Genomic DNA, 24,093 nt, shown 5'->3' with positions numbered 1-24,093 from the left:
ACATGTGGGTTAATTATGGATTTATGGCTACTGCGGTAGGTGGACATTAACACAATGGCATTGTACATTATACCATGGCCATTACATTATTTCCTATACTTGTATTGAAAGTATTGTTTTGCATGTTTGAAACATGTAAAAGTGTCTAGATCCTGGAATAGGTGCTTGTTTAGAAATAAAGGGCAAATAAACATTTCAGAATTGTGTTTTAAAATTAGGCTCTTAAGTCCTTATTTAGGCACCTAAATCAAAAGGGCATTTTTCAGAAGCGGGGAGCAAGCAAAAATACCAGTGGGATCTACAGGTTTGGGGAAGGTATGAAGGCCACAGGAGGAAATTGGGAGTTGTTGCAGGGAAGGAAATGCAGAAGGAAGAGAGCCTGGAACATCACAAAAACAGGGAAAGGGGAAAGAAACTTAGAAAGGACTTGAGGAAGGAAGAGAAACAAAAGGCAGAAATAGCAGTGCTCCTAACAGTGAATATATTTTTCCCTCACAGTCATGTTGAAAGTGACTTAATTTTAACAAAATTGTTTTTTTATTATATAAGAGTCATATTCTATCCTTGATTGTTGTGGGAGTCCTCTTGTAGATTGGGGGGAGGTATATAATGGTACATTTATACCCCAGCCCACGGGTCATAATTTAAAAATGGAATTTGATGTTCTCCTGCACTCCTGCTGAAGACTTTCACGTTAGGGAGGAGTGGGTCTAACAGAGTGTGGATTAGCTATGACAATTTATTAGTCTCATATACAATCCCCTAATTGTACTGTGGCAGTGAGCTAAAAGAAATTGGAAATATATGCCTTGGCAACTGCTCTTATCATGAATTATCTGATTGTGAGAGTATAAATCCTGTTCTTTAAATAAAACTGTGGCCTGTCCCATGTGGATTTGTCTGGGATGTCGATATATGTGTGCTTTTTGTGGCAGTGACTTTAGTTTTGAGAAGGAAGCGGATGCAATAGAAGGCAGTATTTCTGCAGAAAGTGGAGTGTGTTCCTTTATTTATGCTGCCTGAGGTGTCAGGCTGTGCATGTGAAAGGCTCAGAAAGAGTAATTCCTTCTAGCCACCACCTGCTGCCGTAGAGAGGGAGTTTTAAAAAATATATTAATGAAATTACAGCTACTGGGGAATGTGTTGAAATCAAAAGTCCTGTGTTCACAGTCACAGTGTGATCATCTAGCTGCACTTGCATTCCAGCTTGTTAGTGACTTTCCCCATACAAATGATGTATTGAAGCCAACAAAAGTTTCAGCTATGAAAATGAGGGAGGGGTGTGTGTGTGTGTGTATAATTCACTTGCTTTCTTCTGCTAAACCAGAAAAAATAATGTAGAGATATATGGTAGTGCCAGATTTCAGATCTTATCTCACCATTTTTATATTTCCCTGAGGTAGCTGTTTTGGGAGAGGAAAGAGCAGTCTGCTTTTCGTTAGTATGAGCTTTCAGTAACATAATGTTGTTTTGAAACTACGTAGGCAGCCTTGCTACATTCCTAGATGCTTTGAAAACCCAGGCTCTGCTTCTTTGAAGTCCAAAGTTCTCATCGGTGAGCTAATGCGTACTAGGAATAAATCCATGTGCTTCATACAATATGCTGTAGAACACTGCTTGTCCACACCCAGTCTAACTGAAACTCCTCTTTATCCAAATATGGGGATTTCCACAGAGGAGACAGTCAGGCTTGCAGGAAAGAGCAAAAGCTGGGGTTTGGGATTTTTTAATCTGAATTTGTTGTGTGATCTTGGGCAAATCAGTTCACCTCTCTCTTGCCCCATCCACAAATATGGCTAATGATAGTGAGCTAGCTTTGTTTTTAGGGTTTACTAGATTATTTTTGTATAGAGCTTTAAATATTCAGTGCTGTATCAGTAAGCAGAGAAATGAAGAGCTATTAGTAGTAGTGCCAGGACCCCATTGTGCTTGGCACTGTACATACATGTAATGAAGAGATTGTCCTTGGCCCCAAAAGTTTACAGTCTAACTGTGGGTATGTCTATGCTGCAATCATGGTGTATTATGGAAGGTCACATAGACATACCCGAGCTAGCTTTAATCTAGCTACCTTGGATACAAGTAGCAGTAAAACCACGGTAGTGTTGGCTTCAGCATGGGCTAGCCACATCCATATTTACCCAGGATTCCAGGTGGTTTTGTGTGTGCATGTATGCGCTAAGTATCCTTAACTATAGGACTTGTGATTGCGATTAAGTTTTTACCCGATAAACACTGATAAAACCCCACTGATTTTCAAACAATGAAATTGGTGTTTGTCCAATAAACAACGAAAGTGGTTATTTGTCTATACAGAGCAGTAATGTGGATATGGGGTTGTGATTTCTAAAGCACACTGACATGTTGCGCATTAATTGGTTCATATACACTCGTGTGCACAAAAACACATTCCCTAGTGTGCTTTAATGCAGTGCTGTTTGAAAGAGTACTATGTTAAAGCACACTAAGGAACATTACAAAGAGATTACTCATTGCCACATATACTGTAATACATGCTATAGTATACATTGCTCATTACAGTATAAACAAAGACTGAGCTCCCCCATTTTTTGGACATCTGCACACAACTCAGAAATAAACCCTGAAAAATTAAATGAATAAACACCAACAAACAGAAGTCCTAGTTATTTCTGCTGCTGCTGCTTCTCCTAATCCCAGTTACACAGCTGAAGCCCTGTTTATCACTGTGGTTTTGATGTCCACTGAAACTTTTTGGATTTTTTTTATAGGCTGTGATTTGTCAGCAGTGCTTTTCAAGTTGCAAAAATGGCCGTGCCTTTTGATACTTTCTCAGCATAGATGTGTCGTCGTGAAAAATGGTAAAGCCACAGAGCTGCTTGTGGCCCTGATTTTTGTTAACAAATAATTGAAAGTAGAGCTGTAGAAGTGATTAAAAGAGTAACAAAAATGAAGCTGATTTGATTTAAGGGCTTTGGAGCATTTTCCTCGAACCTGTCATCAAAATTTCCAAGTTTCCTTTAGAAATCAGAATCACTTGGGGCTTAATGGGAACCTGGGGTGTGTGCCATGCGTGTATGATTCAAGTGCCAGGAATGAAATGTTCAGCTGTACCAAAGTGAAGGAGCAAAGTGAGATTAAATCCAAGAACAGTAATCTTTCTAATGTACTTGGTCACATTTTTCAAAGCATCATTATGTTATGTCCTAGAAAAATACATGTGGAATCTGAAGAGAGAATTGCTTTCTTGCTGTGTTTTAAATGGAAGTATCCTCTAGGAGATCTTTTTAGTGTCTCTGTAAGAATATGAGTAGAAAGAGCAGAACAGGTGGTGTAATTAATAGCTGGGCAGGATTCACTCTATCAGCTTTAATTAAAGACAAGTGGGTATGTGAAATGTATTTCCCCGGGGCTGTGCTGAGGGAATATCCACACATAATTAATCTAGCTGCTGGAAGTCACAATTTCATCACTGAAAGAAAGCAGAAAGAGACCTCAATGAACAATAAGGGCACACTTCAACATCCACTTAAGTCAACAGAAATATTTCCAGTGACTTCAAAGGGCATTGGATTGGACCCTCAAGGTTCATGTTAATGTTTTGTAGTCATTAAGAACTTGATTTTGCCATATTGTATTAGTAGGGCTGGAAGAAATATAGGTTTTATCCCATTACCTGTGCTGTTAATTGGTGTATGTTTACATAGGTGGTTGGGTACAATTTAGTAAGATTGGTGATTTGGCTGGGAATTTGTGTTTTGCTGTTACAATGTGGATTTATTCCGTATAGTCTCCTTTTACTTTCTTAAATGTGTATACAGTGTGCCTGCATGTTCATGCAATATTGTTTTAAGAGATATTATATATGTGGTATTTATTAGAACTCCATTAGCCATGCAGGTTTTGTCAGTCTTATTATTTAACATTTTGTATACAGTATAGCACCATCGGCATTCAGGGTGATCTACAGAGAAAGTAAAGGAATGGTCCCTGCCTCAAAGAGCTTACAGCCTCAGTTTAGGTTACTGTAACCTGACTCTGTAGGGGATACTTGTAGGGACTGGTAGTGGACCAACCATTGCAGATCTTATTGGAGGTTTGGATGTACAGGAGAATAGGTTGTATAAATGCCCATCCACCCGGGTCCCTAATGGTTGTGGATATGAACTGATATTTTGTGAGCTTGGCTAGAATCTAAACTCAGAGGTGGTTTTTAGGAGGTTTCTGGGTTCCAGTCAAAGGATTTGCAAAGCACTAATGCTTGCCTTGAAACAGATGTTGAATAGGCTACTTGGAATGCTGGGTTAGCGCACTGGCGCTTCACCTCTGGAGAGCTAATCGCGTCACAGAGCTACATTATTTGTCATTATTGGCAGCCCCGATTCAGAAAAGACCTCTTACCACTTGCTGGTCAGGACTGGAAGCTTGGCCTGTCTCTAAGCTTTGCTTACATGTGCTTAAGGGAGTGTATTTATTTCCTCAGTTTCATATGCATCAAATTCATAACTAATATTTTAATTAAACATTCAAGAGAAATATTTGGCTATGAAAATCTGGGATGTTCGCCGTTTCTCTACATACAGATATTCAGAAGTCTGGTTTCCGAAAACTATATTAAATAGTATGGTAAAGAACCTTTAATCCTACCTTTTCACAGAAAACAGAATTCAGGCTCCATATGTAGTGTCAAGGGGTGGGGGCGGGAATTTGGTAGCCTTGGTTTAATGCCGAAGGGAAAGCAATCCATATTAAGGCGCTGTCCCCTCCAAACATAAGTAGCGTGGCACAGTTTAATACAACTGGCAAGTCTTTTTTGTAGTAAAGCCAAGAACTCAGTGGTTAAGGAAATTGAATCACCCCCTCTCTCTCTTTCCAGAGGTGGTGTTTCTGCCAGGCTAAGGTCGATTTCAGGGCATTGTGTGAAAGATGAAATTTCCACCACTGCACTTGAGAAGCCTTCACATTTGTAGCCCTGTCTGTCCACTTATTTTCCCAACATGGCCAAAACAAAGTTTTCTCTTTCTGATGGGAGGGGTCAGCATTACAGATGTGCTGCCTCTGCATCTGACAGCTTTTAAATAGAGATGACGCAGACCCAAAGCCCTGGATCTGAAAGCCCCTGAATATCACAAAATGTATGGTTTGGTTCCATATGTTTCATTCTTAACGTCAGGTCCTTAGGTTCCACCCAAATGGCCTGATTTATGTATTTTCTTAAGTGCAAATTTTGATTCCATTGAAGTGAGTAGCAAACTTCAGTAGAACAAGGATTTAGCACATGAAGCCCTATTTCATGGCGCTATAACTGTTTTGATCCTCCACCTAGTTCTGGTAGAATGTATCAATTAATTTTTGGCAATGAAAAGAATGGGTTGCCTGTAGATGCCAGCTACCTTTCCCAGCATCATCTTAATATAAGTTCTGAATGTGCTGTTCTCTTTCTTGCTACTTACCTGTGCACATATGCTTTTACTGAGATGGTCACAGGCAAATAATTCTCTTGTTCATTTCCTTTTACAGAGACGAGTCAAAGATGTGATATCCCCAATTGTGTTTGAAGCAGCATACAGTCTGGGGGAACATGTGATGGGAAAGGAAGAGAAGGAACTACCTGCTCTCAAGCCCATTCTCCGCTGGAAGAAGGGAAAGAAGATAGCTCAGAGAAATCAGGTCAGGCCTTGATGGTTTCCCCCCCCCCTCCAGCGCCCCACTTCTCCATGACTCTGTTCAAAGTAAAGGAGAGAGACGTGTTATCAATTCTGAATTGGCAACAGAATTAAACATATGAAGTGATCGCCAATCTGGAAGTGTTACTGTTGTCAAAGCTTGATATTTTGCCTAAATCATTCCATTACTTCAATTCAGATTTTAGGTTGTGCTGGGTAAGTGTATGCTGCTGGTTTCAGAGTAACAGCCGTGTTAGTCTTTATTCGCAAAAAGAAAAGGAGTACTTGTGGCACCTTAGAGACTAACCAATTTATTTGAGCATGAGCTTTCGTGAGCTACAGCTCACTTCATCGGATGCATACTGTGGAAACTGCAGAAGACATTATATACACAGAGACCATGAAACAATACCTCCTCCCACCCCACTCTCCTGCTGGTAATAGCTTATCTAAAGTGATCATCAAGTTGGGCCATTTCCAGCACAAATCCAGGTTTTCTCACCCTCTGCCCCCCCCCACAAACTCACTCTCCTGCTGGTAATAGCCCATCCAAAGTGACCACTCTCTTTAAAATGTGTATGATAATCAAGGTGGGCCATTTCCAGCATAAATCCAAGTTTAACCAGAACGTCGGACGGGGGTGGGGGGGTAGAAAAAAACAAGGGGAAATAGGCTACCTTGCATAATGACTTAGCCACTCCCAGTCTCTATTTAAGCCTAAATTAATAGTATCCAATTTGCAAATGAATTCCAATTCAGCAGTTTCTCGCTGGAGTCTGGATTTGAAGTTTTTTTTGTTGTAAGATAGCGACCTTCATGTCTGTGATTGCGTGACCAGAGAGATTGAAGTGTTCTCCGACTGTTTTATGAATGTTATAATTCTTGACATCTGATTTGTGTCCATTTATTCTTTTACGTAGAGACTGTCCAGTTTGACCAATGTACATGGCAGAGGGGCATTGCTGGCACATGATGGCATATATCACATTGGTGGATGTGCAGGTGAACGAGCCTCTGATAGCGTGGCTGATGTTATTAGGCCCTTTGATGGTGTCCCCTGAATAGATATGTGGGCACAGTTGGCAATGGGCTTTGTTGCAAGGATGGGTTCCTGGGTTAGTGGTTCTGTTGTGTGGTATGTGGTTGCTGGTGAGTATTTGCTTCAGGTTGGGGGGCTGTCTGTAGGCAAGGACTGGCCTGTCTCCCAAGATTTGTGAGAGTGTTGGGTCATCCTTCAGGATAGGTTGTAGATCCTTAATAATGCGTTGGAGGGGTTTTAGTTGGGGGCTGAAGGTGACGGCTAGTGGCGTTCTGTTATTTTCTTTGTTTGGCCTGTCCTGTAGTAGGTGACTTCTGGGAACTCTTCTGGCTCTATCAATCTGTTTCTTCACTTCTGCAGGTGGGTATTGTAGTTGTAAGAACGCATTTGCTCCAACCCCTCAGACAGAGACAAACACCTACAAGATCTCTATCAAGCATTCTTACAACTACAATACCCAAATTGGTCAAACTGGACAGTCTCTACGTAAAAGAATAAATGGACCCAAATCAGATGTCAAGAATTATAACATTCAAAAATCAGTCGGAGAACACTTCAATCTCTCTGGTCACGCAATCACAGACATGAAGGTCGCTATCTTACAACAAAAAAAACTTCAAATCCAGACTCCAGCGAGAAACTGCTGAATTGGAATTCATTTGCAAATTGGATACTATTAATTTAGGCTTAAATAGAGACTGGGAGTGGCTAAGTCATTATGCAAGGTAGCCTATTTCCCCTTGCTTTTTTCTACTCCCCCCCCCCGCCCCGATGTTCTGGTTAAACTTGGATTTATGCTGGAAATGGCCCACTTTGATTATCATGCACATTGTAAGGAGAGTGGTCAGTTTGGATGAGCTATTGCCAGTAGGAGAGTGAGTTTGTGTATGGGGTGGGGGGGGAGTGTGAGAAAACCTGGATTTGTGCTGGAAATGGCCCACCTTGATTATCATGTACATTGTAGGGAGAGTGGTCGCTTTGGATAAGCTATTACCAGCAGAAGAGTGAGTTTTTGTGTGTGTGTTTTTTTGAAAAAAGGGGGTGGGGGGTGAGCAAACCTGTATTTGTGCTGGAAATGGCCCACCTTGATTTTCATACACATTGTGGGGAGAGTGGTCACTTTGGATAAGCTATTACCAGCAGGAGAGTGAGTTTGTGTGTGTGGTTTTTGGAGGGGGGTGGGGGGGTGAGAACCTGGATTTGTGCTGGAAATGGCCCACCTTGATTATCATACACATTTTAAAGAGAGTGGTCACTTTGGATGGGCTATTACCAGCAGGAAAATGAGTTTGTGGGGGGGGGGGGAGCGGAGGGTGAGAAAACCTGGATTTGTGCTGGAAATGGCCCAACTTGATGATCACTTTAGATAAGCTATTACCAGCAGGAGAGTGGGGTGGGAGGAGGTATTGTTTCATGGTCTCTGTGTATATAATGTCTTCTGCAGTTTCCACAGTATGCATCCGATGAAGTGAGCTGTAGCTCACGAAAGCTCATGCTCAAATAAATTGGTTAGTCTCTAAGGTGCCACAAGTACTCCTTTTCTTTTTGTGTATGCTGCAGGAGAGACATTTGTCCATACTAAGGTCTGTCTTTCCTTCTTTCTTTTGCTAGTATCACGGCAGCTCTACCATGTTTTGTAGACCTGCTCTGAGTGACTTTAGGTAACATGGGGGTGAGATTCTTTACACCCCGCCCCCCCTATTCCAGCCCCTTCATGCTGTGTAAAAGAGATGGAATGGTGAAAAGGGGCTCTAAAAGCCCTGGTTCCTGCCAGGGGAGGATTTTCACCTTTTCACAGGCAGCACAGAAGACCGCTGTAAGGCTGCTTTCTGAAAACCCCCTAACAAGCCCTAGGAGTTGAGGGGTGTGTCTGAAGTGAGGCTGCCAGTGGCAGCCCTGTCAGGAGATTCCAGGGAGGCTGTAATTTAGACACAACTTCAGAGCTGTCTAAGTTATGCCGGGGGATCTTCAGCCCTCAAAGCAGCCAGGGATTGGGAAGGTGCAAAGATCACTTAAAGCTGCTGCATCCTCTCTCCCCTTGGACTGTGCGTTCTGTGCTGCACCTGCTGGAGGAGCAGCACCATATCGCCTCTGTGGTGTAGAGAACACTGGCAGCCACTGTTTGCTCCCCACAATTGTTATCCCTACCCATGCTGCATTGGTAAGACAATGGTGGGACTTCCTTCAGCAAAAGTCACGTGTAGCCATATATTGGTATGGCCCAATCTTTCTCCCATTCAGTGCAAATGGACTTTTTTCATTAGCCTCACTGGGAATAAGAGAAGCTTCTTAGTTTTCAAATACTCTTTCTTTAGAAAGCTAAGATCCTTTAAAAACATCTTCATAGAGTTATACTCTCATGATAAATGGCAGGTAATTCAATGTAAAACACTTGTTTTATCTGGAAGCTTCTCAGCATTCTAGGCATTTAACAATGGATTGTCAGATCTGGTTTTAACCTATTGGAAACTTTATCAAAACTATATATTCAGCAATGCATTGTCATGCATTACGTTTCCTTCTGACTAATAATAATGATGATATGCTTTTGAAGTTTTCATGGTGCTCAAATCTGCAGGCCCCTGAGTTGAAAGACATTGAACTAAAAGTTAGCTAAACTTTGGCATTGAACTAAAAAGGCATTGAACTAAAAGTTAGCTAAAATATTCAGAGATACGTTCTTTGCGACACATAAATGTGTGTTTTGACTTGATCTAACATTTGGCCTTTAGTGCTTGAATTTATGGATATGCAGTATTCAGATAGGTGCATTTTACTTTGAAAAGTTAATTTAAAAAAATTGAATTAACTCCAATGTTGTTTAGAAATATTTTTGTAAAGAGGCTTTGCATGGCCAATATGTGCATACTGTACTCTTACAGATATAAAGTGGGAGTTAGTTGCATAGTAGAGAGCTCTTTCACATACAGCGTGGCTGAAAACTGAATCGCTTATTAAGTTACACTTTTTTAAAACCTGCATTTAACATGAGAAGGTCAGGTCTAACCCAGGGGCGCTGGGATGCAGTGTCAGATCAGTATTAAAATAGCTAGATATGCAGATTATGAAGCACAGAAAGAAAAAACATTTCGAGAATTTTCCTGACTTGTTTTCTGCTTCAATTTGGATGGGGAAAAAAGAGCTAGTTTAACAGTCCCTTCCCATGTGCCCTCCAGATGTTGAATCTCTTAATTGAGGAAGACAAAGATTTGAAGTTAGGGTGATCTCAGCTGATAAATGGGGCTGTGTTTCAGATCTTCTATGTCAGTTTCAGTGATCAAATCCTGCTGAATAGCCTTTAGGAATGGCAGTGTAATTTTAAAAAAATTAACCAAATTAATGAAAGCTTATGCTCAAATAAATTGGTTAGTCTCTAAGGTGCCACTAGTATTCCTTTTCTTTTTGCGAATACAGACTAACACGGCTGCTACTCTGAAACCTCAAAAAAGTTGTATCATGTCCCAGTTACAAATGATCTTTGAAAACCAAGTAGGATAATAGTAAGAGTAATATCAAACTAATCTAATGAAAGGACCTACTTTTTCAAAGGAACTTGTGACTTTGGGTTCCTCAACTTTTGAAAGTTGAACTTGAGACACATTAAAGACTCCAATTTTCAGAAGGTGCGTACTCAGCACTTTCTGAAAATCAGGCCCCTTTAACAAGTTGGGCACCCAAAAACTGAAGCATCCAAAGTCACTTTAGAAAATGTAGGCCAATAGGGTGTGTGTGTGTGTGTAAGTGTAAGTAATATTAGTGCCAATCACTGTGGTAATTAGATACTATATGGACAGTGACCTCTGGTTTTCAAAAATCCTGAATAAAATCATGATGATTCTGTCAACCTAGTCAAAACTGACATTTTCAAATGGAAGATATTACTACTGTCATTTTAAAAAGACATTGTAAATTGCTGTTTTCTAATCAGTACTGATGACTTATTTTTGTGAATAAATGCATAAGTAGAGCTGGACAAATCTTTTTAGCCAAAGTGTTTTTCGGCAAAAGATGCAGATTGGGCAGCACTGACAATACATGTTGAGAATTCTTGTCAATTTTGCTGAATTGTTTCAATTCAATCTAAAAATAAATATGCAAAATGTCACAATGAAACATGTTGACGTTTGTTTAAACAAAAGGTTTCATATTTTTCTTTTCAAAATTGCTGTTAAAATTTTTTAAAATCTCATATAAAAATGTGAAATTTAAATTTAAATTTTCATTTTGACTCCAAGTGATTTTTTTCTGATGTTTTGTTTTACTGAAATTTTTTAAAAAAATTTTCAGTTCCACCTGAAATAATTCAAGTTGCCAGCGAAGTGAAAAATTTATTTGCACTGAGATGGGCAAAAGTAAACAAAGGACTCTGATGTAGTAAGTCAGTGGAGTAGAGGAGATATGATTGGAAGCAGAGAGAGAGAGAGGTTTAAACTTCCATCTTTGAGAAATCTGCTTTGCTTCTGCTAGATCTGTTTGGTGCCACAAGTCATTGCGAACATCCACTTGTGGCAGGATTTGTGTATTGAGCCATATGTGTATTCACGTAATCAGATTTAGGGAGTTTAAGAGGTTTCAGAGTAGCAGCCGTGTTAGTCTGCATCCGCAAAAAGAACAGGAGTACTTGTGGCACTTTAGAGACTAACAAATTTATTTGAGCATAAGCTTCCGATGAAGTGAGCTGTAGCTCACGAAAGCTCATGCTCAAATAAATTTGTTAGTCTCTAAGGTGCCATAAGTACTCCTGTTCTTTTTGCTGAGTTTAAGTGGTCACCTCCACTGGGTGTTTGGTTTATTTTTCAGGGCTGTGATCTCCTCTGCACATTAAGAGCCTGTCTGCACATAGCTCTTCCACTGCCCATGCAGAAAGGGGTCATATGGCAGTACAGTAACCCCCCCCATCTTGCTGAGTATGGTCTCTTGGCTATACATTTAGTACCCCCTCAAGCTGTATTAACTTTTGCTTGAAATTCAGGTATATTGTGGAATCATCTTTAAAGGAGGCTTCATGTGTAACTGTCATCAGTGACAAGCATGGAAATCTGATGGCATAATCCTATGAGGAAGCTTGTGAAGCTTTTTGTCCCATAAGTTATTTTTTTCTATGTGGGAGAATGATGTGTTGACTATCATTTAAACAGAGCTATGGTATTAAATGAACACCTTGATGGGTATCTTGTATGAAATGTATTTATTCATTCATTCACATTTATGTCTAAAAGTGACTAACCTTAGCTCTAGGCACTACAAAACATTTGAATGAAAAACAAGGAGGGATTTTAAATGAGCTGCATTGGAGGGTGCACCCATCCCTATCCCTGACACAAGATCATCATGTCGTTAAAAGTAGTAACTTCAGATGGGTCTGAGCAAATGAATCTTAGCTAAAAATTGCCCTTGACAAAGCATGAAAGTGTGAGGCTGTTCTGATGAACTATATTGGACATTTGGTAGGTGATTCAAATATGGCTCTGATTTTGCAAAATGAAGTAAAATGTAATTAAGCTGGCCCAAGGGACTGCATGGCACAGAGGCTAACATCTAATTTTGCGGTGACTTGTAGATACTTTGTGTGGTGTGTGTTTGTATGTATAGATGCTTAGCAAAAGCTCTGGTTGGTATAGTATATAGGTTGTGGTAGCAAAAGCAATAGATGTGTGTGTGGGTCTAGATCTAGATACCTTGTTGAATTGTCAGGTGGCTGCTGATTAAATGGAGAAGATTCCAATTGCGAGGGTTGGAAGTGGTTAGCTAATTCATTCTCTCTCAAACATAAAATCCATGACAGGTTGATTTGGGGAGGGGAAGCAAAGGATGTTGTTTTCCCCCATAGTTGACGCATTGAAGACTTCAGGAGCCTCCCTTCCTTCCACCAGCTTCCTTGTTGCCCCTTCTTATCCTCTGCTACCTCCATTCCCTGGAGGAAAAAAAATCTCCCCCTTTATCATTTAGGAATTAAGTTGTGGTATGCTAAGTCCCAGTTTATTTTAAATAGTGTAATGAAATCACCTGCTATAGTGTGAATGGATACATCATATTTGTACTCTCACCACCAAGCTGATGCCTTATACACAAATGTTTCTAGATTTCAGGAACTGTCTTAAGCAAAACAGCTCATGGGTCATGAAGATAGGCGGGGTAGTAGAGTACATGACTTGGAGTCCAGGGCTCAGGACTCTATTCCTAATTTGCCACTTGCTCATGATGGAACTTTGGATTAGTTGCTGAACCTCTGTGTGCCTTAATTTCTCCGTTTCTAGAATGGAGTTATTAATAAAAGCCCACCTTTTATAAAGTGTTTTGAGAACTTTATTTTTTGCAAATATTTGTATTAAAAAATGAACAATGTCGTTAAACATAAATACATTAGACAATGTGATGAAACTCAGTGGTGAGGCGGAGAGGAATTTTCTTTGAGCTGGATTAGACGAGACTCTTGTGTGAATGATGACATTTTTTTTGAAAACCCAAACGTTTCCTGTGCAGGGGACAAAACAATGGCAGTACCAGATAGTATCCTGAGTGGCTTTATTGGTCAGCTACAGTATTTGACGTCTGCCAATCTGGAGCTCCTCAGCAATATGACTAAGTTTTCCTTGCTGTCTGTTTTTGGCATATCTTTCTGTAGTGAAGAAAACTGTTTAATGCCTAAAGAATGGGTCATGCCTGAGACTAGAATGATCTATATTGGGTACTTTTATGGCCTGCATTACTATAAAATAAGATTGGGAGGCACTCAGATACTAATGTATTTATCCTTGCAATTCCCCATCAAGGTAGGCGAGAAGTACTGTTGTTTCCATTTTGCAGATGGGGAAACTGAGACATGGAGAGACTCAGTGACTGGTCCAAGGTCTCCTAGGAAGTCTGTGGCAGAATAGGGACTTGAGCCCTGGTCACCTGAGTTCCAGGCTAATATCCTCAGCATCCTTCCTCACTATATAGGCTGCAGAACTCTGTTCCACTCTTATTGTTTCAGAGATCTCAGTCAAAGGTTCCTTTTGCTCCAGGAGCCTCTCCCTTTGCTCAATTAAAAATATCTTCCCTTTGGTTGTGTGGGATTCCTAAAGCAGTCAGTCCCACCCACCTCTAATTATCTGACTTTCCACTGTTCTACAGACATGGGTTTCAGTGGTCAGTATCCACCTTAAACTGGCAGTGACTGGGCACTGTCCATTCCAGGAAAACTAAAAAGGACTCCACCCTGAGTATGTACTGGCTCAGGCTGAGATTGAATTGGCCTGTTCTTTTCTGAATGGAAAAAAGGGGAAAGATTCCAGTTCAGAGCTGAATTTGAACAGCAGGTGTCCAGCTCTATTGTAACTTTGAAATGTCTGCTATTAGTTAACGAACATAAATAATAATTAATGGAGGTCACTGACTGCAGTGCGTGACATGCATATTTTGGTAATCTTATTCTCATTTAATGATGGGCGAGGCCAGTGGTGTTCCATTGTTGGACCCTCATCCCATTTATCAATATGGAAAGGGCAACATGCTGGAGATCCCATGATGCCTGTTCATGACCCCCAGGTTGAACAGCCATGCGCTAGACCAGTGGGCCATGGGTTAGACCTATTTACCATTGTGGGTCACATCCAATATTACCTGTATGGCCTTGAGGATGTCACATGGGCCGCAGCATTGTGCTGATTGGGCCGCAGGTTGGGAGCCACAGGGCTAGACCAAGTACAATAGCCTTCATGCTCAGCCGTACTATGTGTGTGTGCAGGGAGACAAAAACATGATCTCATCATATGAGGTACAGGGTACAGGATTTAAATCACCTAGAGCTGCACAATTTTTTCAGGGCATTGTAGGAAGAATCCGCTGAACTTTATCTGGATATCTGAACATTTTTACTGTGAGGATTTATGAGGTGATTTTTAAGGGGGGGCCCAATCCTTTGGGAAGGGTTGGAAGGAATTTGGCATCCTTTGGCCCTGTAAGTTTGGGGGTGGAGTCTGAAGGACAGTTCATCGGCCAGAGCTTGTGTTTTGAGTAAGGGGGTGATCTCTGGTAACCTTATTAACGTGTGTAGGTTCTTTTATTGTTTTTAATATGTTTTCTCTGTTACAATTTTACCTTAAGAATTAAATATTCTTGTTTGGAAAGACGTGTGGTAACTTAACTGTGGCAATTACACTATGTACTGTTTCTGAGGAGAGACAGACAGCAGGCCTAGTTTTGCTGGGGATATCACAGTATAAGCAAGGAGCTGTGGAGTCTGGAAATACCCCAGTCAGAGGTGCAGGAGTTAACTAAGAACAGAAACAGAAGGAAGAAAGCAACCAAGGGTGCAAGATCTCTTCAACATGCCATTCTTTAATGCCTCAGAAAATTTCAGCTTTGACAAACCTTCAGAATGGACAGACTAGAAACAATATTGTCCCAGACTTAACACTGCAATCAAACTCCACAAAGAAATTGGGGAGATATAGGTATCATCTTTGATTTGTGCTACGGGGAAACAAGAAGAGCATATCTTTAAATCTTTTGGCTTTACTGAAGACAAGCAACAAAGATAACCACAAAAGGGTTCTGATTATGTTTGATGTATACTTTATACTTCAGAGAACTGTGGTTTATGAAAAAGCATGTTTTCTCCAGAAAATTCAAGAACCAGGGAGAAAATGTTGAATGTGTTACAAGAGCTCTGCATACATTGGCTGAAAACTGATTTTAGGAATGCAAAACATGAATATATCAGAGGCAGGCTGGTTACTGGGTTAACAGATGATAACCTTTCACAACAACTACAGCTGAAGAGCAATTTAACCCAAGCCACAGCTATACGGAAAGCAACGCACTCAGAATTAGTCAGAACAAAAGGCAGGAGCAATTTGAAAAAACCTGAAACTAGCTTAGAAACTGTGAACAGACACTTGAGTATTAAAAATCATTAGCACATAATCCCTGAGGCAGGGAGAGAGAATTCCCAGACTAAGAGAGGCAAAGTCCAGCCTACATGTATAAGGTGTGGAAAAAGTCATATCCCAAGAGATGACGCATGTCCAGCCAGAGGCATACAGTGTGTAATGCATGAAATATGGACATTTTGCAGCTGTTTGCCACACCAAAGCAGTTAGGGAGTTGTCTCATATTGCAGACAGTCAAGAGCTATTGTTTCTGGGATCTATCACTTGTGATGACATAGAACCTGCCTGGAGAGAGAAACTGAATATTCGTGGCAAGACATTGACTTTAAAATTGGCTCGAGAGCTGAAATTACAGTCATCTCAGAAGGGACATACAATCACCTTCAACCCCTTCCAGAGCTGAAGTCACCTGACACAGCTCTGGCTAGCCCATAGGTATAGTTTGATTGCTATATTGCTGGGGGGAGGGGGCAGAGGTGAAAGTAAGCCGGTACGCCCCGGTATGGTGTACTGGCAAGAGCTGGTGTGCCGTACAGGGGTGGATCGGCTTCCCCAGGCTCAATTTAAAGGGCCTGCAGCTCCCAGCAGTGGTTGGAGCCCCCAGCCCCTTAAATTGCTGCCAGAGCCCCGCTGCCAGAGCCCTGGGGTAGTGGCGGTGGGGCTGGGGTGGCGATTTAAAGGGCCTGGGGCAGTAGCGGTGGCTGAGCCCTGGGCCCTTTAAATCGTCCCCGGAGCCCCACTGCTGCTTCCCCAGGGCTCCGGCAGGCTCCAGGGATGATTTAAAGGGCCTGGGGCGGTAGTGGCAGCCGGAGCCCCATCCCCGGAGCCCTGCTGCCGGAGCCCTGGGGAAGCAGCAGCGGGGCTCTGGGGACGATTTAAAGGGCCCAGGGCTCCGGCTGCTGCTACCGCCCAGGGCCCTTTAAACCGCTGCCAGAGCCCCCGGCTGCTGCTGTTACCCCGGGGAGAGGGAAGGAGGCACTTGCCAGTACAGGATGGGCTAGGGCTGGCTCTGACCTCCCTCAGCCCCGCCCCTTCCAGGGGCCAGAGCCGGCCACAGCCCAGCCCCGTACCGGTAAGTCACTGGACTTGCCCCCCATGCCGCAGGGGTGAAAGTAAAGCGCATGTGCAAACACACATGCTCACACATGTGCATGCTGAAGCCAGTTTGCTTGGCTCAGGAGCTGCATGTAAGCAGTGTCAGGATGAGCTCCACCCTGACATCTGGTGGTGAGGTGTGGCAAGTTGTGGAAAAGAACTTCAGGGGCCGATCTCATTTGCATAGGCACACCCACCACGCCTAGAATGAGACCATAGCTGCCCAAATGGTCACTTTGGCTGCTGTGGGATCCCCAGTGTCTCTGTTATTGGGGCAGGAAGAATAAATTGTTATTACCCTGATTATGGGAACTGTGCTTGGAACTGTACGTGGCCTTTTGTTATGATGGAGGGATTCACCATCAACTAAGTAGCACTCGCTAGGCAAGGGTCATGGGTTCCAAAACTGTGTGAATGGAGAGAGGCTGGGGACAAGTATTAATACTTGGTGGCATGGGCCCCTTGGTGAGGGCCTTACATGCTAATTGCACTTCCTCCTCTCTCCACTGTGGAATATCAGAGCTAATTTTGATTTCATTAGAAGTCTAGTTATAGGCTGCTGAGCTCACTTTGGGCTGACAGTGCACCAGCACTGGGGCTCCCCTACTACAAGCTGAATTCACCTAAGAGCTGAAATCACTGAGTGTTGTGTTAAGTAGTGGGGGAGCCTGAAGATATATTGTGGAGCAGTTTGACGCGGAGCAGTGTGTGGATGGCAGGAGCTGCTTGTGGGCTGTGGAGCTGAGTGAAGGAGTTTGTGGGGCGGCTGGCGGAGTGGAGCTATGGAGCCATGGGGCGGTCAGCTTCAGATCACATAAGGTGCCTCTTACCCCCGTCCCATTTCCACCCAGGTTGGGAGGTAAAGCTCCGCAGATAAACTTTCGAACTCTGGGGCTGCCCTGACCAGGGACAGAGACTTTTGGGGCATTGGACTTTTGGGACTTTGGGTGATTTGGGGTTGCTGGACTCAAGAACCAAAGGGAAAAGGGCATGCCCCAATTTGCCTGGGGTGGGTTTTTTGTTGCTCATGGGTTGTGTTATGAATCCTGTTGGTGGTGTTTCCCCAACATAATGCCACATTGTTTCTCTCTGTGATTAAAAGGCTTTTGCTTTTTTTGGAAGAAACACTCAGACTATGTGCTTGCGAGAGGGGAAGTATTGCCTCTTGGAGGCGCCCAGCGGGGGTGGTATATATTTGTCCCAGGTCACTGGGTGGGGGCTCGAGCCGGTTTGCATTGTGTTATTGGAATGGAACCCCTAGATATTGAACCCGGCCCTTGTTGCTGCCAACTCTGACGGGCAGAAGGGTTACATGCAGAAGTGCCCTAAAAGTGTGTGTGTGTGTGGGGGGGTCCACAGGTGCTCGAACCATGGCTACGCCCCCCCATGCCGCACTGCCCCGCCCCCAGCCTCTGCCCTCATGCCTTCTTCCTGAGCCCCTGCCTCATGCTGCCCCTTCTCACTGAGGCCCCACCCCTGCACCACCTCTTCCCCCCAAGACATCCCTCCTTTCTGCTCCTCCCCCCATCGCACTGCCTTGGCCCCCTCTCCCTCATTCTGGTGTCCCTGCCTTGGCTCACTGGCGCTCTCTCTCCCCATCTGCAGTGGGTACCTGGGCTGCTGGTGCTGGGGGGTGTGTGTGATGGGCTGGCTTAACGGGGAAGCCCCAGCTGCTGCTGGCGGCCACTCCAGCCCCGGCTGCTGCAGCGATGTCGCTGCTCTGATGCTGCTGCGGACACCTCCCTGCTATGGCTGCTACATGCCTGGGGCCCTGCTTCCCCCCCGCCCACTCCTGTATCCCCTTCTCTTCCCCATCCCCTCCCCCTTCCTCTGCCCACTCTCTGCTACCACATCCCATCCCCTTCTCTTCCCCCTGCCCTATCCCACTGTCTTTTCTCCCCATCTTTCTTTCCCCACCCCACCCTCCTTATCCTGCTTTCTCCCCCTTTCCCTCCCCCCCCGACTTACCATTGTACAGGCAACAAGCAGGCACTAGGAGACAGGAGGCAGCTTCCAGCTACTGAGGCAGGGGCCTGGAGCACAGAGAAAAAGCTGCTCTGTCACCCTCCCCGCAAGCCGAAACGTGCCAGGGGCAGAGGGGAGGCACAGCGTGGGAAGGACAGAGCTCCCCTCCCAAAGCAAGCCCTGCAGGGCAGCTCACTGCTCACGGAAATGGGGTGGGGGGAAGTGGCACGTGATCCTGCATGACCTCCCCCCCGCCCCCACCCCACACCTCCGTTCTGTTTGGTGGGTAATGCTCCCCGTACATTCCCCCAAACTGAGCCCATGGGCTAGCCCTGGAGGTATGCAGAACAGCATGAGCCAGTTCATCACAGAAACCTCTTACAAGGACAAAACCTTTGCATTCAGAGTGCACAAGATCAAAGACAGACAACCTTCTCAGTCTCCTCATGGCTGCTGTGATGGGCCTAGTGAGAAAGATGGAAGAACTTGACAGAGGATTTGATGATATTGGACTTTTGAGAAGAGATTCAATCCAAATCAACTTGAGACAATGTTGTACCATATAGTGTTCAAACATTTCTTCCTGAGGATCCTTGGAAGAAACTAGCTGCAGATTTATGGAGATTCCGGGGGTATCATAACTTGTAGTCGTGGACTATTTTTCTAGGTATGTAGAAGTAATGTACTTGAAAGACAAAACATGTTGCAGTGCTATTGAGAAACTTAAGTATACTTTTGCTCACTTCGGTATTCCAGAACAATTAGTGATGGACAATAGCCCACAATTCACTTCAGCAGAATTCAAATGATTCCAAATGAAATATGATTTTGATCATATTACTAACATCTCACATTATCCACAAGTCAGTGGAGAGGCTGAGAGGTGTACAGGCAGCCAAGAACTTCCTGCAGCAGATCAACACCAGAAGCAGCTAATGGATGTAGTCCAGCAAAACTCATGATGGGAAGAAAATGCAAAAACGACCGATCCAACTTTGCAAAAGAACCTGTCTCCAGAGTGACCAGACATGAAAACAGTAGCCAAATCAGATAAAAAGACTAACAGCTTACACATACTTTTACAACGGTTATCTCTCAGAGACCTGCTAGGTCTAGAACCAGTGTCTGGGTTCATGTCATATTGGATAGAGAAAGAGGATGGACAACTCCTGCTGTCATGAAGAAAAAGAAATTGGTACCCAGATCATATGTAATTGAGAACAACAGTGGAGAGTTCAACAGAAATCATTGACATCTACACTGTGTTCCTCAGAAACAACAATCAGCAGAGCAAACTCTACAGATGACAGATGCAGAACAACAAAACGACGACTCAAGGATTCCAAACCAACCACAGCTAGTCGTTGCACCTAATGGACAGCCAGATGACCATTTCTTACACATTCAGGTTGTGTAATTGGAAAACTGGTATGATACAGAACTGCTTAACAGACTGATATGTACCGACCTTCAAAGACTGTTTGATGGTGTAAACATTGTAAATGGTAGGAATATAGAAATTAAAGGGGGGATGTAATGGAATGCAAAACTGTAGCATAATGCTCAACAGCTAGGTGTCACTGCATAAAATACCTTATTTAAATGAACTTCAGCCATACCTGGCAGATCACTGATTCCATGACTTTCAGACACCTCTGTGACATTTTCCCACCCTGGGGTGGCAGGCCGGAGATGTCAGCTAGTGGGCGGGACCGCGGAGCTCCCGGCCGCCATGGGTGACGGGTGCTGGACCCCGTCTTCCTCAGTGGGGCTCGGGGTCTCTTCGCTTCCCCCTCCCCCAGCTCGGGCTTCAGTCCTCCCCCTGTCAACCCCATTTTGTCATGGTTATTTTTAATAAAAGTCAGGGACAGGTCACAGGCTTCTGTGAATTTTTGTTTGTCTGTGACCTGTCCGTGACTTTTTTACTAAAAATAACGGTGTCAAAATCTTAACCTCATTTATGATCAACCCATCTGGTGTGTATAAGCAAGCTCTGTGACCAGTCTATATCTGGTCCAGAAGAACATGAAGATACATTTTTGCTTGATGATTTATACTTACTAATTGCTAGATAGCAGCTTTGGTTAGGGAGCTTTTTCCAGACAGCTAATTTCCTTGGAGAGCACCTCTTCCTCTTGTTTGTCCAGTTTTCTATCTTTTTGTTGTTGTTAGGTAGATATGTCCATGTTTAATATATTATTGCTTCATCAAAGGATACAAAGCAAGGCCCTGCTGAAATCCAAAGCCAGCTTTTGTGGAAAGGAGAAACGATTGTGTTTGGCTTTAAATGATATGATAAATGGTAGTATATGAGTACTGAGCCTTAGGTACACAATTTTCCTCTCAGCACATTCACTGAACAAATTCATTTCCCTCCACCTTTCCCCAATTAGAGGAGTTCTTATATGCTTTAGTTTAATAAAATAATAATTGCTGGCCATTCTCTTCCCCCCCCCCATTTTCCTATGCTAACCCGTTGTAAATGTGAAGCTCTTTTCTTTGTGTAACACTGCTTCATGGGAACACCTGGAGCCCTGGGCGAGCTCCCTAGCTGATTTCACCCTTCTTCCTCCCCTCCCTGCACCCGCCACCCACACTGTTCTGACTTGGCTGTTTTATTTAATAGGAGGATTCTTCTGATCATTTATAGCCCCTGTGGAGTTCACTCCCCTGGATTGAATTTGCTTGACTATTTTCCTAGACATATTCTCTAAATAATTTGTTCTTATTTTAGCCAGTGCATGTAATTAAATCCTGGAAGGCTTTCAGGAACGTTAATTGCTTTTCTTGAGGGAATTGAATTCAGGCTTTTGCACCTGACTCTATGGGATATTTGATTTAATAGACAAGTTTATCATAGGGACATAGAGTTTAAGGCCAGAAGGGACCACCAGATCAGTCTGACCTCCTGTGTATCACAGGCCACCAACACCACTGAGCACTCACACACAAACCCAACAACCAAAATTAGAACCAAACTGTTACAGTACTCAGAACATTAAACTATTATGTGCCACAGGCAGAAAATAGGAGGAACTGAAGTACACCAATGCCTAAAGTTCCTTCAATGGCAGGGAAATGATCAGGTGGGACATAGCCAGATGGTCCTGGCAAATGACCCACCTGATCACCTTCCCAACCTTACATATGGCAGTCAGTTAGACCCTGAGCATGTGAGCAACAGTCAGACTGCCAAAGTTCCAGAAACAGTCTGGTGAAGCGGAGGGTGGCTGGGTGGTTTCAGGAACTACTACTTTACCTTGTGATCAGTAGATATTTCAATCTAATAGCTTCGCTTTTAAGGGCAAATTGAAAATGTGTGGCCAAGATTTTAAAAAAATTGAGACCTAAAATTAGGCTTATAAGGGCCACATTTAGGCGCCTACATACATGGCCTGATTTTTAAAAAATTTAGATTGAATTTCCAGTCACTGAAGGATGGATTCTGCTGCCTTTACTCACCTTGAGTAGCATCATGGGACTACATGTGGAACAAGGTGTGTCGGCTCAAAGTGGGTAAAGGTCGCAGAATCTGGTTCTGAATGACCTGGCCATTGTCTGATCCAAACTAAATGAAAAGGTTGGGTTTTGAGGAGTTACTCCTTTTTTTTCTCCCTATCCTCCTCAAGACTCCCACGTTCGCTGCCCAGTTGCTCTAGAAGGAAGGAAGGACCCAGCTCTTTCTGAAACCTAACACCAAGAACTTTTAGGGCTTGGGGCTTATTTTGGGGAAGGCCCCAGATTTCCAGATGCTTATCTGAATTTCTTGGGGGTTGAGATCTCACAAGAATTCATTTATTTTATGTTTTTATTTGTTGCAAGATTTGTGATATTTTCTCTTTCAGGTTTGGCTAGAAATACTACAAACACAGACTTTCTCATGGTGCTATATTTAAGTCGTTCCACTTCTGTTTGTAGAACTAGGAAGTAGAGAGACGTACGCAGAAATGATAAGTAACTGGGAAAGGGAAGAGGGGGAAGAGCGTGACCTTTCTCAAACTTCTAAACAAAAGTTTGGCTAGCTCAAGGTTCCAGTCCATCCTTGTTTTTATCCAACTTGGTTGGTTCATCCTGAACTACTGCACACTGCTTATATGAGCTGGTATATTGGCCAGGACTCCAAGGTTAAGTACTTATTCTGTTTTTTGAAAGTAACATGGAGTTTGGTTAGGGCACTAGTCTGGGACTTGGGAGACCTGGGCTCATTTCCCTGCTCTTCCACAGAATCCCTGTGAGGCCTTGGGCAAATCACTCTTTGCCTCAGTTCCCCATCTGTAAAATGGGGATAACAGCACTGCCCTACCTCAGAGGGGTGTTATGAGGAGAAATACTAGAACTAGTTGGAAATTTTCCAGTGGAGTGTTTTTCTGCTGGGAAATGCCAATTTGTTGAAATTGACACATTCTGTGGGAACATGTCAATTTCAATGAGATTTCCACAAAAGCCACCCAGCTCCTCAGCAACTGCAACCTGCCGAAGCTGCTTCTGTCTGTTCCAGCCAGCTTAAATTTTCCCTGGCTCCCATGGCTGGTTTCTCACTGGAAATTTTTCCCTCCCAATCCATCATGATTTGCGGGAAAGATGCTGCATAGGTCTTAGTGTCCCCCCTCCCCCCCCTCAGGAGAAGGGGGTCACCTCTGCACAGTTCTGTGTTGGGGAGCTTGGACCATCTTTCCTTCTCCCTCCCCAGTACTACAATACCTGTGAAGATGCGCCTGGCATTTAACTGCTGTTGGTTTGAGTTTCTCTGGCATAAGAAAATGTTACTAATGTTTGCAAGGTAGTTAGGCGTCTGCTACGCTTTAGGTTTGAGTGGTTTAAATGGGCAACGATTTATCTGATCAATAATTGTAGGAAACTTAGTACCTGCTCTTTTGACTTGAAGAACCAAGCCAATAGATGTAATAACAAAAGTTTGGGATTGTTACCCAGTTCCTTAAATTCACTTAAAATGCTATATTTTTAAAATACAGCTGATATATTTGGACATGCGGCACGTTTTTAGTAAGTTTCTGAATTTTACAGAGATACAATATACAAAAAATAAACTGTAGGGTGAGATGATTTTACAGTTAACGCTCCTTTTTCCTTGAGAGCTCAAACCACCTTTAATGTACTTAGACACATCAGCAGTTAGGGCCAAATTCTGAGCAGGGGAGCAAAACCCATGGAAAATGTTTTTTCTCTGAGGATTAGAGGGATTGCCAGTCGATTGTACCTCATTTTGAGGGCCACAGCTCATCTTAGTCCCATAATTCCATACTTTCCACATAAATCCTGTGTACCCTTACATTTGTTGTTGGAAATTATTTACTTAAGAAATAATGTATCATGTGACTGAGGTACCAGAAAATGTTGTTTACACTAAAGGAAATCCCAAGCATTTTAAGTGTCCTGCATGAATAATTTTTTGAGTTCCTCTTTTTGGATCTTTGTCTTTAAGTGGTTGGAGGTTGTGAAATGTGTAAAATGC

General features: G+C 43.1%; 1 protein-coding gene across 6 annotated transcripts in view; it reads left to right on the top strand.

Annotated features, from left to right (window-relative positions):
* The window catches only part of ITGA9 (integrin subunit alpha 9), a 294,730-nt gene that overhangs the window by 143,083 nt on the left and 127,554 nt on the right, over positions 1-24,093 (top strand). For all 6 annotated transcript variants that reach the window (XR_012157453.1, XR_012157452.1, XM_078851717.1 and 3 more), the window contains one exon: positions 5,500-5,649. Coding sequence is in view for 4 of the 6 variants with exons in the window: in XM_078851717.1 (XP_078707843.1) it covers positions 5,500-5,649 (150 nt within the window). In the remaining 2 variants the exon portion in view is untranslated. The remainder of the gene's footprint in view (positions 1-5,499; positions 5,650-24,093) is intronic.

This window comes from Lepidochelys kempii, chromosome 2 (assembly GCF_965140285.1).
Source record: "Lepidochelys kempii isolate rLepKem1 chromosome 2, rLepKem1.hap1, whole genome shotgun sequence".
Classification (NCBI taxonomy): Eukaryota; Metazoa; Chordata; order Testudines; family Cheloniidae; genus Lepidochelys; species Lepidochelys kempii.
Note: the sequence above shows the minus strand (reverse complement) of the source record. Positions and strands in the feature narration are given on the sequence as shown.